A 16,352-nucleotide genomic window follows, 5' to 3' on the forward strand; every position below is an offset into this window, starting at 1 on the left:
TGAGAGGAAATGACTGCGGAGAAATAATTTTGCTTGGTGACAGTGAGCTCTGTGTTAAAGTTTTGTAGCTTGGCTTTGTAGTCCATTAAGTCAGCGCTGAGGCCAGATTTTCTCCACTTGCGCTCAGCTGCACGAAAAGTCTTTTGTAGCTGTTTGGTGTGAGTGCTGTGCCAGGGTCGGGGGTTGCCAGGGCGGGAGTGGCGGAAGGTGGCAGGTGCTACTTTATCCAAAGCCAAGGAAAGTGAGTGGTTTAACATGGTGGCAGCTTCATCTGGGGAGGTGATTTTGGAGAGGGCAGGGGTTAGGGACGCAAGGCAGTTTGAGAAAAGGTTGTGGTCAAGGTTACGAATATCTCTTTGCCATTGACCCTGTCTGGGATGTGGCAAGGGAGGGCAAGAGTTCGATAGGTTGAATTTGATAAGGTTGTGATCAGAAAGGGGGAATTGGTGAGTTGTCAAGAAGGGTGAGCTTGCAGAGTTTAGAAAATACCAACTCTAAAGTGTGTAAGGCTATGTGTGTGGGTCCATTGATGTTCTGAGTGAGTCCAAATGAGGAGGTAACGCAGAGCAGTTTGGCTGAGGAGGGTAGGTTGGGCTCATCCATTGCAACATTAAAGTTACCAAGGATGAGGGTGGGCAGGTCATGGGAAAGAATGTGTTGGAGCCAGGATGCAAAGTTATCCAAAAATTGTGAGACTGGGCCAGGGGGGCGATGGACAACAGCAACAATGAGGGGTAAGGGGCTAAAGAGACAGACAGAGTGGACTTCAAAAGAGGTGAAAATGAGAGAGGGTGGGGAAGGAAGGACTCTGTATGTACAGTTAGGTGAGAGAAAGCGACACACACCGCCCCCTACTTTGTTGCCAGGTCTGGGGGTATGTGTAAAGTGCAGGCCTCCATAGGAGAGAGCAGCAGCAGAGGCAGAGGAGGAAATCCAAGATTCAGTGAGAGAAAAGAAAGGAGAAGGTTGCGTATGAAGGTTAATTTTTTGCCAACAGATCAGGCATTCCATAGACTGCCAGAGAGGTAAGGACTTATGGGTAGGGTGAATGGGGATGAGGTTAGGAGAAGGAAGTGTCTTGCTGAGAGTGTATGGAAGGGGGGAGGCTGCGTGGGGGACCAGGGTTGGGTGTGATGTCACCAGAGAGTATCAGTAGGGAAAAATGGTACAGGAGCACAGACAGAGAAATAAGGAGAGAGAAAGAGCAGAGAGACAATGAGTTCTGAGACTTGGGAGGACAGGGAGTACTGCCAATAAGGAGAGAGCTGGGTGAATAATACATTTTTACAGATAATTGCGAACCATATGCGTACATTAAACAATGTGGCAAACTGAAGTCCAGGAGAAGCAGTCCAGTAATATGGGTTGTAGTGAGGCTTCTAAGCTTGTTGAGTTCCAGGAGTGGGATATGGTGATTCACTCAAAGAGATGGTTTGATGAAATATCGGTTCATATCTTTAAAGTGGCACAGGACGCCCAAACCTGTAAATTCCTTAGTTTTAAAGCATTTTTGGAAACTTTGACCCCAACTAATATGAACTTGGGGTTCCCAACCACCTTGGACTACCACCCCCCCCCATTGAATAATTTTTTATATATGTACCTTTTTGGAGCTGTATTCAGTCTGTTCATGTCATGTCTTGGGCTTCTGCTTTCTTCCATTTCTGTGGTACATAAGTGGTTCTCAAAAGAATAGCAAACACATAATGACATGAGTTTTTCTCTCAATATTTCAACTGTGAGTCTTGATGATTCGACCTATCACCTACTCTTACAGGAAATGCATTTTAGGTGCCAATAATTCAGAGAAGGAGCAGAAACCAGGAGGACATGAAGTGCAGCACTAGATCATGGAAAGTACTGCTGGGGCCACTTTTTTAAAACATGAAGGCGATATATTTACTTCAGATGTGATCTAGGTTTTTCTGTGGTTTGTCCATGTAGGGCAAAGTAACCATACCACTGCCAGTCTGCGTGAATTGTGTTAATGACCAGAAACCAGCACCTGGTTACCTTAGGATTATGAATGTCTATCATATGATCCCCCCAACCCAGAAGTACCATATACAGTATGTTTTACTGTGCTCTTATTGTCCAATTTAATGGCAGAGGACTAAGAGACAGTAAGTAAAAGCAACTGTATGGGCACCTCCATAGTTCCTCCTCCCAAAACAAGCAAAGTATGAGCATTCTTTATACTTTGATGTCATACTATACCTAAACTGACCTTTCTTTGCCACCAGAAAGAAGTGTCTCTGGCCGGATTAATCCCTCACTGTATGAGAAGGTTCTCCTGGAAAATAAACTTCTTAGATTGACTGCTCTAGTAAAAGAACCAGAGTGCCAAACCAGCAGCTTTGCCCTGGCAGAACAAGACGTGACTGTGTGCAAACCGAATCTAATAATACAGGTAAAAGTTGTATTGTATTGTGTTGTATTTCTGTGCATTCAGTCATGAGAGTTACACAACCATGCCACCCAGCAGAGCTAAGGTGGTGACTTAAATTTTCTCTCCTGCAGCTCAGCATTACAGTTTACTAATTTCCTTGCCCCAGCCTATAATTGGACAATAAAGGACCAGCAGTGGATTATGAATGTGTAATCTCTTAGTTTACTCAGCTCTCATCCTACTGGAACGTTTATTTCCATTTTATGTGAACTGTAGCACATTGACTCATAGAATCAATTATTGCCATTGAAACAGATGGACCTGGTTTCTCTTGGATTCTCCTGGAATGTTTCAGTGAATGTCAGATTAATGTCTTTAAATATAGACCCCAAAGTGTTTATCTGTCTTTCCTGGCCCTAGGTCCTAGTGCTGCTGTATAATGGATTGCATGAACCTGATTTCAATCATTGAAATCCCTAATTAAACATCCCCAATCCACATATTTTGGCCATATAGTGTAGGTGTGATGGTCAGATATTTGTGCTTTGATCTTAGAAACTTTCCGGGTCCATGGTTCCTAATTTATGTGAAACAATGGATATATTTCAAATGAATAGAAATTGATACATAAACCTAACGTCTACTTCAAAGTTGTATTGGTGTGGATGATTATTAGGAAATTCTAAATCTTTTTATGCTGAGATGCCTTCTCTCATCTTTAATTTTGCTTTTTATTGTACAGATTCCAAAAATTGCTGTGGAGTTTCAGCCGGTCACTGCAACATTGACTTTAACCAATCCACTAAAGGAGACCTTGAAGAATATTGTAATAAAGGCTACAGGCAAGGGGATGCTATATAAAGAAAGGATATACAGGTACATTTTGGAAAATGTTTACTGATCATACCAGTAATTATTTTCTGGCTCCTCTTGCTGGATACCACATCATATGTTTATCACTGGCAGTCAGGTACACTTGTTTTTCTGGATTTATGTTTCGCTTTTATTTCTCCATTTAAAGTATCATCAAAGTAAATACATTTTAGGATAGAGATATGCAAGATCCTTTAACACATCTAGCTAATATAATATTAGTGGAGGAAAGCATCTGACCTCTGAAGCGAATCACCCTTTATTTAACTTATGTAAGTCAATTACTCCTTGGACCAACCAGCCTTGCAAAGTGGAATGTTAAAGCCCTTAAAATACGTTGAACTTGTAAGATGAAATACTGTAGGTACATTTATTACTAAACGTAATATAGGGGGCACTTGTTTTTTTTTTCTTTATGTTTTTATTGCTAGTTTCCTAGCAATATATTCATCTTCTGTATTTGTCCTGGTGACCATTGCCATTGGAATAGAAAGTGAATAAATATTCATTTTTTATAGTTGTTATAAAAACAGAAATAGATTGGAAACCTTTCGGTGGGAACACCTGTTCTTGTAACCAGTTGGAAAGTTACCCTCGCATTGGTTAACCGGAGAAAAAAAAGAATATTTCCCCTCATTAAAACACCATTAACCCCCCCCCAACCCCACCCAAAGAACCATAGACCATAGACATATGGAGCACAAGAAATGATTTGGCTTTAGTTGCATATCAAACATATGGGAAACAGAAGAATTGCATGGTATGTGGTCCACTGACTTTTCCACTGCTACTTTCAGATGTAATGATGTTCAGCCAGAAGGAAACTTTATCTACCAACTAACCTTCACTCCAACACAAGAAGGTGAAAGAAGACTTTGTGTGCAGATGCAGAGTGACATCCTTGGTGTCATCACCAGCTTTCAGAATTTAGAGGTGTTACCCAGCAATGTTGAAGAATGTAAGTTACATGGTGCACTAAGTTAGGGCTCCCAAGCTTGGAAAATGGACTTATAAAGGTATAGACTCATGCCAGAGACAAAAACCTCCCCCCTTTATAGCTACAAATTACTGAGCTTTGTAGCAAAATTCTAAATGGGCCCCACTGCACCCCCATAAAGGACAACTTTAAAAACATAATAAAGGAATAATCATAAAAAGGAATATTGCATTGATGTCAGTGGGTGACAACATTTTTGGGATGATCAACACGTGTATCAGATATTAAAAAAATCAATGGTATATTAAAAGGTGATATAATAGCTTCAAAAAAAGGCAGGATGTTTTTTGAAATGTATAAAATAACTGGCTATAATTATTTAATAACTCATAAAATATAAAATATATTTTTATTCACTAAGTATCAAATCCAGAAGGATTTTTTTTCCAACTGTACAATGCTTTATAAGGGTTTTTTGCTTTCCCTTGGACCAACTGCAGTTAGGGTTTTGAGGATATTAGCTTTTGTTTAGTTTTTTTTTTTGTCCTACAGTCAATGAGAACGCAGATGTTTTTTTTCAGCCTGTGGGCAAATTGAAATTGCATTACTCTGGGTAACTAGGCAAATACTTGTATTTCTTGCAGGGTCCGTTCATCACTGGGAGGTATTCCAGAAATTTACAGAAGGTTCTACAGAGTCCAGCTCTCCCATCAGCCTCAGCATTCACACAGAAGGCGAGGTGTTCTATGGATATGACATCCCCTTTTCCCTGAAAGTCTCCAACAACAGCAAAGCACAAAAAGCCATTTATGTTTTCCTTACTGCAGAATATGTTGATGAAGATGGTAATGGCAGTGTACATTTTTGGCAAGAAAGCTTTGATGTGGCTCTCCAGGCAAAAGAAGGTAAATAAACATAAATTACGATGTGTTTCAGGGGCTACTAAAGCCATCCCTTAGTTGGGGCCTATAGAGTTGTATGAGAATAAAAAGGCTCTTAGAAAAGGGTTCAGGAACTCAAGAGAAGTATGATACAGAAGTCATGCAGTCAAGCATTATGAGGGTCTGGCTTTTTGTTCATAGCAAGGATTGGTGATATAAAGAAGACCCAAACCTTGACCTATACCTAAGAAAAGTTGATACCCATTTTCCTGGCACACATTCATGCTCACAAGATCTCTAAAAAACCTTGGAGTAGCCATATTTGTTCTGTATATTTGCATTCTCTATTTTCTACCCAGCAGACTACTACACAGCTCTTCATTCCCAGTGCAAACCTACATCACAACATCTGAACTCTAACGTAATTAGGCAGGGAGAATTATTACATATTTAGATATATAGTTAATATATATAAGACTTCTACAAATGCTCACTATTCGTAAGACCATATTTGTGACTTTACATTTGTCCTTATTCATGGTTGACATCTGTCCCTTACACGGGAGGTATTAAGAAATGTTGTGGACTAACTTAAGGTCCATGGATGTGTCACAGTAATAGTTGGTGGCCAGTAGAGATGAGGGAGAATGCCTCTGGCATTCTCGTGAAAATTCCCTCGAAGTTCTGATGGTTTTGTGAAATTTTGCGAAACCATCGGAAATCACTATTGGAGGATTATCACGGCTGCATTCATAAACACAGCCGTGGGAATCCTCCTGTCAGTGAGTGATCCCAAGGCACTACAGGTCAGAATGAGGGCTTGCTCTGATTCTAACCTGTAGTGCCCAGGGATCTCCAACTGAGAGGAGGATTCTCAGGGCTCCATTCATAAATGCAGCTGCGATACTCCTCCTCTCAGGATCCCGAATCGTGCAGGTTGCGTTTATGAATGAACACGCCCGTGGGAAAAATCGTCGGATTATTTGAACGTGAACCTGACCTCTATTTGTCTAAACAATTGGGGAACTAACATGAATAGATTATTGGTCCTCCAAATATTACAAATAAAACAAATATTACATTTAAAACAGAAGTTAGATACAAAATTCAAGTTGATTTAGAAACAGCTCATGGATTTGAAGATAATGCCTTTAGGTGTGGGTTAAGCCACTTTTTCTGATACTAAAACAGATGTCAGCTTTGTGATAGCTTTTGTCAGCTGTTGCAGCATGGTCATGCACAACATACCCTAGTAGTAAACAGCACAGCATGTTGCTAGATTTTATAAACTGAAGCAATCTAGTAAAAGTATGTGAAGCAGAAGAATCAATAGGCTAGCAACCCACTGATTGAAAAAGATAATTAAGCAATAGTAACTCAAGATGTATCCTTGAAATAAAATATGGTTTTGCCTTTAAAACCATAGATATTAAATACTTATTATATTTATAAAGGCTTTTAAATACATAGAAATTATCTACCTTACCATTTCTAGTATTCAACTGCATCGGTTTTGAGATAGGGAAGGTGCAGGAAGCCTATAAATGACAAAGCACAACTAGGTTTGCTAAACCATTTTACCATTACAAAGTAACAAAGAAAATACATTAAAAACATGAGTTTTTGCCCACCAGCAATTTAACTTTTTACATTTAATTTAAATTATTTGCAAATTAAAACAATGGTATAGCTAAGTATGTGCTTTTCTGGTTTTAATGAGATTTTCCACCATCAGGTCATTTAATTCAAACCCAGATTCCTCGACTACAGTACTCGGTGTCTCCAGTGGAAAGCAGTGTGGTAAAACTCACCGCCCTTGTAAAAGATGTCACAAGGACATACTGTTCAAGCAAGAAGGTGATTCTGCACAAACCCCAGATTGTCATCAAGGTAACTATGAGCATTTAGGAGTATAAAGTTGAAACACAATGGGTGGACATTCTACCATTTTTGGAAGGGGGGGAGAAGGTTGACAATTTTACCAGGATAGGAATTGAGAGAAAATTTTACCAATGGTGGTACAGACAATAAAACCCTAAACAGTAAGATGAGGAGGTGATCAGCTACTAATACCTGGTAGATAGGTAAGCGGATTCTACACCTAGGTAAGGCGGCTCTTCCAAGGACTGTCCTTTGAAGGGTTCCCTCCTGTAGGACTAGAAATACAAACCAGGATCTAAAACAAGTGAGCAAATCTTTTGGTTGTATGATGTATTGCTTATTTTAACTTATTCTAACTTATTCTTAAGTTAGTCAAAACAAACTGCAAACACGCTTTAGAAAAAATAGTGCCCATTCATTGGGGCTGTTGGATTTTGTTTAGGTAGAATTTTTATGCATTGCTAACTATTCCGGGGCATTCCTGGTCTCAACAAAAAGGTTAAACACAGAGGCAGGTAAACTAGAAGAATTTTGCTTTGTAGTCTGCAATGTTGCACCCATATAAAAAAAAAGGGGGGTTACATGGATGTTTTAGCTATTCCTATTTGGGTGACAATTGTTACCCAGTTGTCACCCAAACAATTAGGTACTGACAGCAATGAAACATGGACGTTTTAGCTATTCCTCATTCTACTTAAAATGTTTTTGCCTCATTGGGGTGTAATGCCGTTTTTTATCTCTATGGGAAATCCACCAAATTGAACTTTAGATCATTAGGCTCCTACTCAGTTTGATAACCAGGGTCCCTCCTGAGGTTGTTAGGGGTTCCTTCAGCAATCAATAATTTGTCTTCAGGTTAGTTAATCAGGTTAGATTAGCTGACACTAATAGTTGGCCTATCTGTAAGGGTGGCATTCTTTCCACTGACCACCAAGCTAATAAAATGTGAGCTGTGGATATAAAAATTATAGGAGGGGTTCCTTGAAGACCTGAAAGTTTTTTCAAGGGTTCCCCAATGGTGTAAAAGGTTGAGAAACACTGCTCTAACTCTTCACTGATCCATTAAAACAATGGATGAAAGTTTTGTCCAGGTTATGCATTTACATCAAATATATTTCCATTACTTTTACAGATGCCAGAAGAAGCACATCAATACAGACCCATAGCAGCCAAAATCACAATCACAAACCCTCTTGAAGAGGAACTAAAAGACTGTACTGTAACAGTTTCTGGAGAAGGACTTATCCACAAAGAGAGATCCTACAAGTAAGTATTTATGAATGTCAAAAAAAGCTAAATACAGACAACTTTCAAAGCATTATTCATAAATAACCTATTTAATTGCTATCATTCAATCGGTTTATAATTTTAGACCAAACCGAGTGGTCATCAATGGGTCACTAGTCAGGTTTTCATGCCTTCAATGATTAGATTCTCTGCAGTATAATTTTCCCTTTATTATATCCCCCTTATTACAAATTCATTGGAGAATTGTAACACCATTAGAACCATAAGTAGAGCAATAACTAGGCAGTGTTGATTTTTGGTAACAGGATCAGTGCGGTCCTATGGGGTTCAAGAACGTTCTCAGCCCTTGTATATTTTAGGCCTATACAAGTCTATCATTTCTTACTTTCAGATGCTGAAAGATGCAGCAGGAGACTGAGGATAGGATAGGCAAATATGTTCTTTAGGGGATGAGTGGTCAGTTAAGTGAATGTATAACTTTGCCCTTCGTTGGCAAATCACAGATTTACTTTAATGTTTGGAGCCACATGGATCCTATCAGATAATTACAGCTGTATTACTTTGAAATAAAATATCAAAAAAATAAAATAAAATATAAAAAAAAAATTGAAACCCACTAAACAGCTAGCTGCAAAGTTCATTCTTTGTAGAAACCAGCAGGGACTTGCTCTAACACCTGGAACACGCTCCAGAGAAAATTCTAATTGATACACCAGCATCTGATACTTAATCAATAGGAAGAAACTGAAGAGTGAAATAGATATTTCATGTTGCAAAATATGTCAGCAATAAAAAATGCTTTATATAAGTCAAAGAGTCAAAACTGCCAATAAAACAAATCCAAAATGGATCCCAAAGAATACTGCTTGCTGCTCAAAACACTCCTCTTTGTCCCAGCGTTTATAATTCCCTTTTGGGCACCACCAACTATGGGCCTAATGTGTTAAAACTTTCTAAGGCTAGAGAGCATACACTTCATCAGTGAAGCTGGGTGATCCAGAAAACCTGGAATGGATTTCTTCAAAGTCATTAACTATTTGCTGGCAAATGTTTTGACTCCTAGATCAGATCCATTTCAGGTTTGCTGGATCACCCAGCTTCACTGATGAAAGTGTATTCTCTCCAGTCTTGGACAGCTTTCATAAATCAGGCCCTATGAAAAAAGTACAAGCTAAACACCCACCCCAGTGGGTAATTGGGCAACAGTACATTGTACATGAGGTATGATTTTGTGTCTAGTCATGTATAAGCCAAATTCTTCCAGCTTTATCTGTGGAGTAATATTGGACCGTACAATGTGTTTATGGTAATTGTACTTTACTAATGATCACTCCACTGGGGCATCAATGCAGCACCATAATGTTATACTCAGCCAACATGTTTCACAGTTGGAATGAGTTTTCAATATTCATGCTTTACTATAATGAGCTTTGTTTTCTACAAACATACGTGCGTATGCTGCCATAATGAGCTTCTTCATCCTACCTGCCCACAAAGTATTGATCCAGTAGTGGAACCTCTAGACCGGTAAGTAGGATTGTTGGTTGATAATTATTATATGACTTGAATTCAGATAAAGCACAGCAAGCATTGAGCTCACTATACCTCTCATCTTTATTACAGATGTGATAACATTGACCCAGGAAATAAAAGAGATTGCACCATCACCTTTTCTCCAACTCAAAAAGGGCTACTGAAATTCCGCATGGAATTTGAATGCAGGCAGTTCAGAGAAGTGACAAGCTGCCATGGGATTGAGGTCATACCATCTAGAATAATCTTCACCAAGTAAATCGGAAAAGTCATTTGGTCAGAACACAAGGAAGTTCCAAAAAATCATTAAATAGACATTGTGGACTATGCTACAAACCATAACCAAAGCAGTGATAACCAAACTGCCAACACTGGGATTCCAAACTATTAGAATATATTGCCATGTGGAATTGAAGTGACGTTTTGAATAAGTTGAGGAATGATTTTTTTTAACCACTGTCAATATCTTTTTGAGGAGATTTTTCCTTTACTTCCTGCCCTAGCTTCAATGGTCTTCAAGACAGAAAATTAGGAAAATCTTTTAGTGTGAAAAGTGATTGCAACAAAAGTCTTCAACATTTTAAACCATCTACTATACCCTTAGTAAAGTCACCTGGACAGGAAGTGAAGAGAAATGACAGCAATGATTTATATTTAAACTACCCTGATTAACTGCTGAATAGTCCTGTATATATTTTTGAGTTTTACACAGGGTTATGCATCTAACTTTCAAGCACATGGACATGATCATTGCTTGCTATGTGACAACAGGAGTGTTTCATTTTCCCGCCATACAAGAATTACTAGTGGTGTAATAGCTTGATAGTAAGTAAAATCCATAAAAGCCCTTTGAAACCTTAGGGCCCATTTAGATCTATGCAGTGCATTAACGCACTCCAACAGGCAGTCAATTGAAAGTGAATGATAAATAGGCTGGCTACACAACAAAAAAAAAAAAAAAAAAAGAAAGGAACATGACTCCGGATGCATCCCAATGTAAGGTCAAAAAAATGGCACCACATTATGTGATTAACCTAAACACAATGATCTAAATGGACCCCAGAAGCAAAAAGTTCTTTAAAAAAATCTAAGAAATGGAACTACATTGGCTATTACCTACATTTTGTAAAAAGCCTTTCATTATGCACCCCCTAATCTTCGAGTGAACGTTGCTTCATGGGAGAGTACCACTTCTTTTGCTTTAGAGTCAATGTGCATCCATTGCCCTGCTACCTTAAAATAAAGAATGTATAAATGTTGTGTGATTGGATACTTAAAGGGCAAGGCTAAACTCCAAATTTGGAGAACTTAGGTGACCAGTGGGAATTAAGATCAGTAAAGACAAGACCATGCAGCTTGCTGCTCTTGGACTTTTAAATATTCCTTTAAGCTGTCACAAAGGAAGGAACATTACTGCCCAGTTTCTTGTGTTTTATGCACTGTGCTACAAAATCAGCATACTGACTGCATTATTTGTTTTGTGAAATATAAAATAAACATAGAACACAAACTGACATGCTTTGAAGTTAACTAAAAAATTTCCATGTTTCTGTGGCCGCTTTAAGGTTGAAATGCATCGAGATTAATTTTCTCTCATATGGGCCAACCACAGTCCTTTAACAGAACCCTGTCGCCAAAATAAACAATAGAAGTTAAAAGTCAAGATACATTGAGTACTTTCCTCAAAGCGTTTTCCATTCCATAAAAATGTATTAACTGGTGATATGTCTTTAAAATTGTTAGGGAATTTACACATTAAAAAGTTTTAATTTCCTAGTACAGCCCCCCACCCCGCTCACCTTTCTCATTCGAGCCCTCACCTTTTCCATAAGGGTTGAATTACTGGCCCAGGTTGTCTCCCCACCCTTCAATCTCATCACCTCCTTACATTTATATACAGAAACTAGGCAAAGGGGTATACCACAGCGCAGTGGTTCATAAACTTTTCCATCCTGGGTTCTAAATAAGAAAAATGTTACAGTACTGGGGTCCATGGAGGCATCAGCAGGGTTATTGCAATCCCTAATAGAGAAAATCATGATGTGACCCTTCCCCCCAGGAATTACTGCTAGGATTGTAAGAAAATCTAGGGTATCATTAGGCACAATCATCTATTTACAGAATCATACACATACAATGAATTTGGGTCCTGACACATATTTTAATAAACTTTGCTCTAGTGTTTCTCAACAAAAGTTCTGTGGAACCCCAGGGTTCCTCAAGAAGTTGCTATGGGTTCCTTGAGCAATGAGCAGTTTGAAATTCTCAGGTAAGTTTACCTTCATCAATAATCTTTTTGTCTATCTGTAAGGGTGACATCCCTTCTATTGGCCACCAATGTAAGAGACATTCTTCCTACCGACCACCACACTAATATACTGTGAGCTGTGGAGTATATAGTATATAGTAAATTGAGTAGGGGTTCCCCCATGATCTGAAAGTTATTTCAAGGGTTCCCCCATGTTAAAACAAAAAGTCGAGAATCACTGGTCTAGAGGGTAACTTGAATAAATGACAACTCAAAGTCTGCTGCACCAAGAATCATCATGAAGCAGTCTGTTAAATGCTTATAGATATCTACAGGCAAACAACACACATGAAATACGGTAAATTAGATCAGAAACAGAGACACTCTCTGAATAAATGGCAGTAATTGTAAGATAAAACACCAGAATAAAAAAAGTCAAAGGGTTAAAAAATAAATATTTTTATATGACATTGCATAAACCAATGTTATATGAATAGATGCATTACAAGCCACACGCACGTCTAAACATATTTGATGTAATTGTCCAAAATAACTGCCTTTTCATCAAGCCAATCTTGTTTGGAGCTTGTTTTTAGGAGTGCACTGGTGCTCTTGTTATAAAGGCCCATGTAAAGATTCTCATTTATGCTTATGCTTTTGAATAATGTTATAACATCTTCGCCATCCCTTTACAGAATCCATAGTTGTGTCATTGTCTTTCAGAGGACCTCAGAATCTAATGTTTCTCCCATAGGTATGTGCAATTCTTAGTTTAAGGTTAATGTTTGCAGAGAAGCCAATTTATTTCCAAGTACGTTTTTGGGATATGGAAGAAAACCTAAATAAACACAGTGAGAACATAGAAAATCCATGGGCTCCTGAATGACCTAAGACCCTATTCTCACAAGAAAGATAGCCACTAAATCACTGTTCTGGAGCATTTCTTGCAATACAAGGACAACTTTCCTTTGATTTTGCACCCTGTCAAATGCTATTCTAGGGAGGAGAACAAATAGATGTACAGAGACACAAAGACTAGAGAAATGATGTGTAGGTGATGTTTTAGCAAATGCATGTAGACCTCAAGACTAAGAAGGCTAGATGTGACCAGCAGACCTGAGATGTCAAAAAGGAATGCCAAAAAAAAAAAAAACACAATTCTTCAGCAAAATGCAAACCTGTTGGATTTACATAAATTGACTGCTTACATGTTCTAGATCAGTAACTCGGAAAGTACTAATGCCAAACATAGCCCGTAAATTCGGAAGGCCACTACTGGCAGCCTCCTAATTTTCCCAAAAAAATAAAAAAAAGCATGCTTTAGTAAGTTTATGTATTCATTACATGTAAGTCTTTTAAAGAACTAGAAGCGTAATTGCCTGGGATTGATCTGCATGACATTTTCCCACAATCATTGCATAGCAGAAACGAGAAGTAAAATGGTAAATCGCTGCAGTCCTTGCATTAGACAATGATGATAATCAATCATGCACTGGAGAACCAGGAGCTGGGGGGGCAAATTAACTTACAAAAGGAGTCCATTAGTCCGGTAAGATGACAAGTAATACAGGAAGCTGCAGATATACCACAATTTGTGGCGTCACCCCCTTCCCTTGCAGGGTGAATGCATCAAAAGTGTAATTGGACAGAACTACATATGTTGGCAGGTAAAGAATTTCAGCTTTTTTTTTTTTAGCCATTTGCCTTTATGTCAGCTTTGGATGGGCTGTGAGCTTGCTGAGCGAATTTGCTATGGCCGGATATTGAAAACCTCTAATCCTTACTCATGGGATGTTTGGACACGCTGGCTGAGTGTCAGCTAGGAGCAGTGACAGTTTACTCAACAATACCCCAATACATCTGGTAGGTCTAGGGAAAAGAATTTATATATTAAACCTTTGAGACCACTTGAGGTTTTTCTTTGTAATGTACTATTGTGTGGGAAAGGAGTTTTCTGTGGGTCTTACTTTTACTTTAAAATTGTAAAAATAAAGGTCAAGCAGAATTTTGTAAAGAATAAAAAATGAATGGTCTCTATTCAGAGGTCTGACACTTTCACTACTAATGCCAGGAACTCAGCAACCAGCAAGGAGCTTGAGTGTTCAGATTTATAGAGTAATGGTTCATTATCAATGACGGGCATGTCAGACCCCTGCAGAGAGACCACTGTTCTCACACAGAGCTTGAGGGCCCCTCGGCGTTATGCATTCTTGTACCCTTTTCATTAATATATCATTGAAACTAACTTACTATGCTTTGCCCATCACAATCTTTGAAGAATTTCTACACAGAACATAATGTACCTAGAACTGCTCCATAACTTCTGCAAATGTAGTATGTAGTATGTAGTATGTAGTATGTAGTATGTAGTATGCAGAGGACGAAATCACATGCACACCTCATTTCAAGCTGCTGGGATCTTACCCACAATAAAAAATGTTCGTTTTAGATTGGCAGAAACCTTAGGCAGTAATCCTAACACAAACATGTTTTGCCCGTAGAATAAATATCTATGGAAGAGAAAAGTCATTTATGTGTCCAAGGAATGATTTCTGAAAAGCCAACACATCTTTACATATCAAGCCCACTTCATTTAAAAGCTACAATGGGATTTGATGGAGCTGTGCCTTCCAGCTTTGGCAGCCATAGATTAGGAGTATAGAGTTCTTTAAATCACAGAGCATCCTGGGTCAAGTTTTTTATTTTGTTCATGTTGTGGTCAATCGCATTGTTAAGGAACTGCACCCAGCCGCTTTCCGTGTCAGGACATACGTGGCTTGACCTACAAGACAAAACATAATTATTATATAAAGAACAATAATGAATGACCTACATCTGTTTCTCCTACTTTGTTAAAATTCCAATATGTTTTGAAAAAATTTTACATAGAACATTTGGTCCCTGCCCCTGAGAAGCTACCAATAAACCAAGCAAATTTTACAGGACCAGTATAGTTAAATTAGATTTATTTTTTGGGACCCTAGAAGAAAATTGAAGCACATTCACTACAAACTTATAATGATCTTGGACAGCAAGGCAGTAATGCTAGCCAATGAGAGGGCAGGATTTAGCTGAATAAATAAATGTAAGCAATTATTGGATGTGTTGATGTCATCTGATAGAAAAATTACAATATTACACTTTATATTTTTCTATGCAATGAAAGAGCAGCTTTTGTTTCAGTACTTGGCATGTTTTTCCTTTCTAGGAAAAATGTTTTTTTTTTTTTTGTATACCTCCTGTAAGTGAAAATTTCCATCTTATCATAAAAGTCATTTTTTCTCATCTAGTTTAGATCCACTCTAACATTCTTTGGAGGTAACATTATAGAAATGTAGGTGAGCTTCAGAAAAATACCTAGCACCTATTCCAAGGGGTTCCTATGCTGGGACAGGTGTCTTGGCAGTCATGAGGGTCATGTGTCTTGCTCCATTAGCAACATTCATATTCCTGAAGTTCCTGCTGACATCAACATTCAACTACACTGACCTCGTGTCCTCAGGATCTCCCCTGAAAATCCTATTCTTGAATCTACAACCCTGCCTCCTAAAGGATCAATATTATTCTAAAAGTTTAGACTCCTTTTAAGACCGAGTCGGGTGATCTATATTCAAACAATAAAAAATCCACAAACCTCGTGATCTCCAGCACTTTCTTCAGCACAGAGGACAACTTTGCAGCCTATAACACAGTACAGGAAGAAGCATATAAAATATATGATTAAGAATGAAGATACCTACGCTAAAGAAAAATATTACTGCAACAGGCCTAGAAATTCTAAACATTTATGATCCTGTAGAAACTATGTACAAAAAAAAAAAAAAGTTAAAAACAAATATAGTAATTATCTGATAGAATTATGGAATAAATATACAGACAAAAGCAATGTTGCCTGCCTTTGTTTTCAAAGCCCTACTCTGGGGCACACCAGTGTAAAAAAAATAAAACAAAAATATTGGGCTGCATCCACCACTGGCTTTCTATAGGTCTTAGATACTCTAGCAAAGGATCCCCCCTTTCATATTCCTTACTCTGTTACCACCCACTTTTATGTGTTACCAGTGTGTGTGGTATCATGAACTCAAAAATATATTTTCCACCAATAGCACCTCTAAGGGATATAAGAAACTGTTAGGTAGTTTAACTCTATTGACTATACCAAGTGTTGTAATATCTGTTTTGAAAGGATCGACCTTTTAAGAAGACTAAAGGTGCGTACACACTTCCAATTTTTATCGTTCAAAACGAACGACGAACGATCGATTGGGCAAATAATCGTTCGTAAAAAAGTAACCAACGACGCCGACGAACGAGGAAAGTCGTTGGAAACGAACGACCGGACCGGCGGATCGGATTGGACGA

At 38.4% G+C, this 16,352-nt stretch overlaps 2 protein-coding genes across 3 annotated transcripts in view; one reads left to right on the forward strand and one right to left on the reverse strand.

The window, feature by feature from the left end:
- LOC140325756 (protein-glutamine gamma-glutamyltransferase 2-like) overlaps positions 1 to 11,256 on the forward strand; it is a 25,604-nt gene extending 14,348 nt beyond the window's left edge. Inside the window, exons 11-17 of the mRNA XM_072403768.1 lie at positions 2,244 to 2,410; positions 3,132 to 3,265; positions 4,060 to 4,220; positions 4,844 to 5,104; positions 6,816 to 6,970; positions 8,094 to 8,227; positions 9,833 to 11,256. Of these exons, the coding sequence (XP_072259869.1) occupies positions 2,244 to 2,410; positions 3,132 to 3,265; positions 4,060 to 4,220; positions 4,844 to 5,104; positions 6,816 to 6,970; positions 8,094 to 8,227; positions 9,833 to 10,001 (1,181 nt within the window). The 3' untranslated portion in view covers positions 10,002 to 11,256. The remainder of the gene's footprint in view (positions 1 to 2,243; positions 2,411 to 3,131; positions 3,266 to 4,059; positions 4,221 to 4,843; positions 5,105 to 6,815; positions 6,971 to 8,093; positions 8,228 to 9,832) is intronic.
- Positions 11,257 to 12,433: 1,177 nt separating this feature from the next.
- The window catches only part of CCNDBP1 (cyclin D1 binding protein 1), a 16,566-nt gene continuing 12,647 nt past the window's right edge, over positions 12,434 to 16,352 (reverse strand). For both annotated transcript variants that reach the window (XM_072403770.1, XM_072403769.1), the window contains exons 10-11: positions 15,625 to 15,671; positions 12,434 to 14,772 (exon numbers count right to left, since the gene is read on the reverse strand). In XM_072403770.1, the coding sequence (XP_072259871.1) occupies positions 14,664 to 14,772; positions 15,625 to 15,671 (156 nt within the window). In that variant the 3' untranslated portion in view covers positions 12,434 to 14,663. The remainder of the gene's footprint in view (positions 14,773 to 15,624; positions 15,672 to 16,352) is intronic.

The sequence above is a fragment of the Pyxicephalus adspersus genome, chromosome 3, assembly GCF_032062135.1.
Source record: "Pyxicephalus adspersus chromosome 3, UCB_Pads_2.0, whole genome shotgun sequence".
NCBI classification, from domain to species: Eukaryota; Metazoa; Chordata; class Amphibia; order Anura; family Pyxicephalidae; genus Pyxicephalus; species Pyxicephalus adspersus.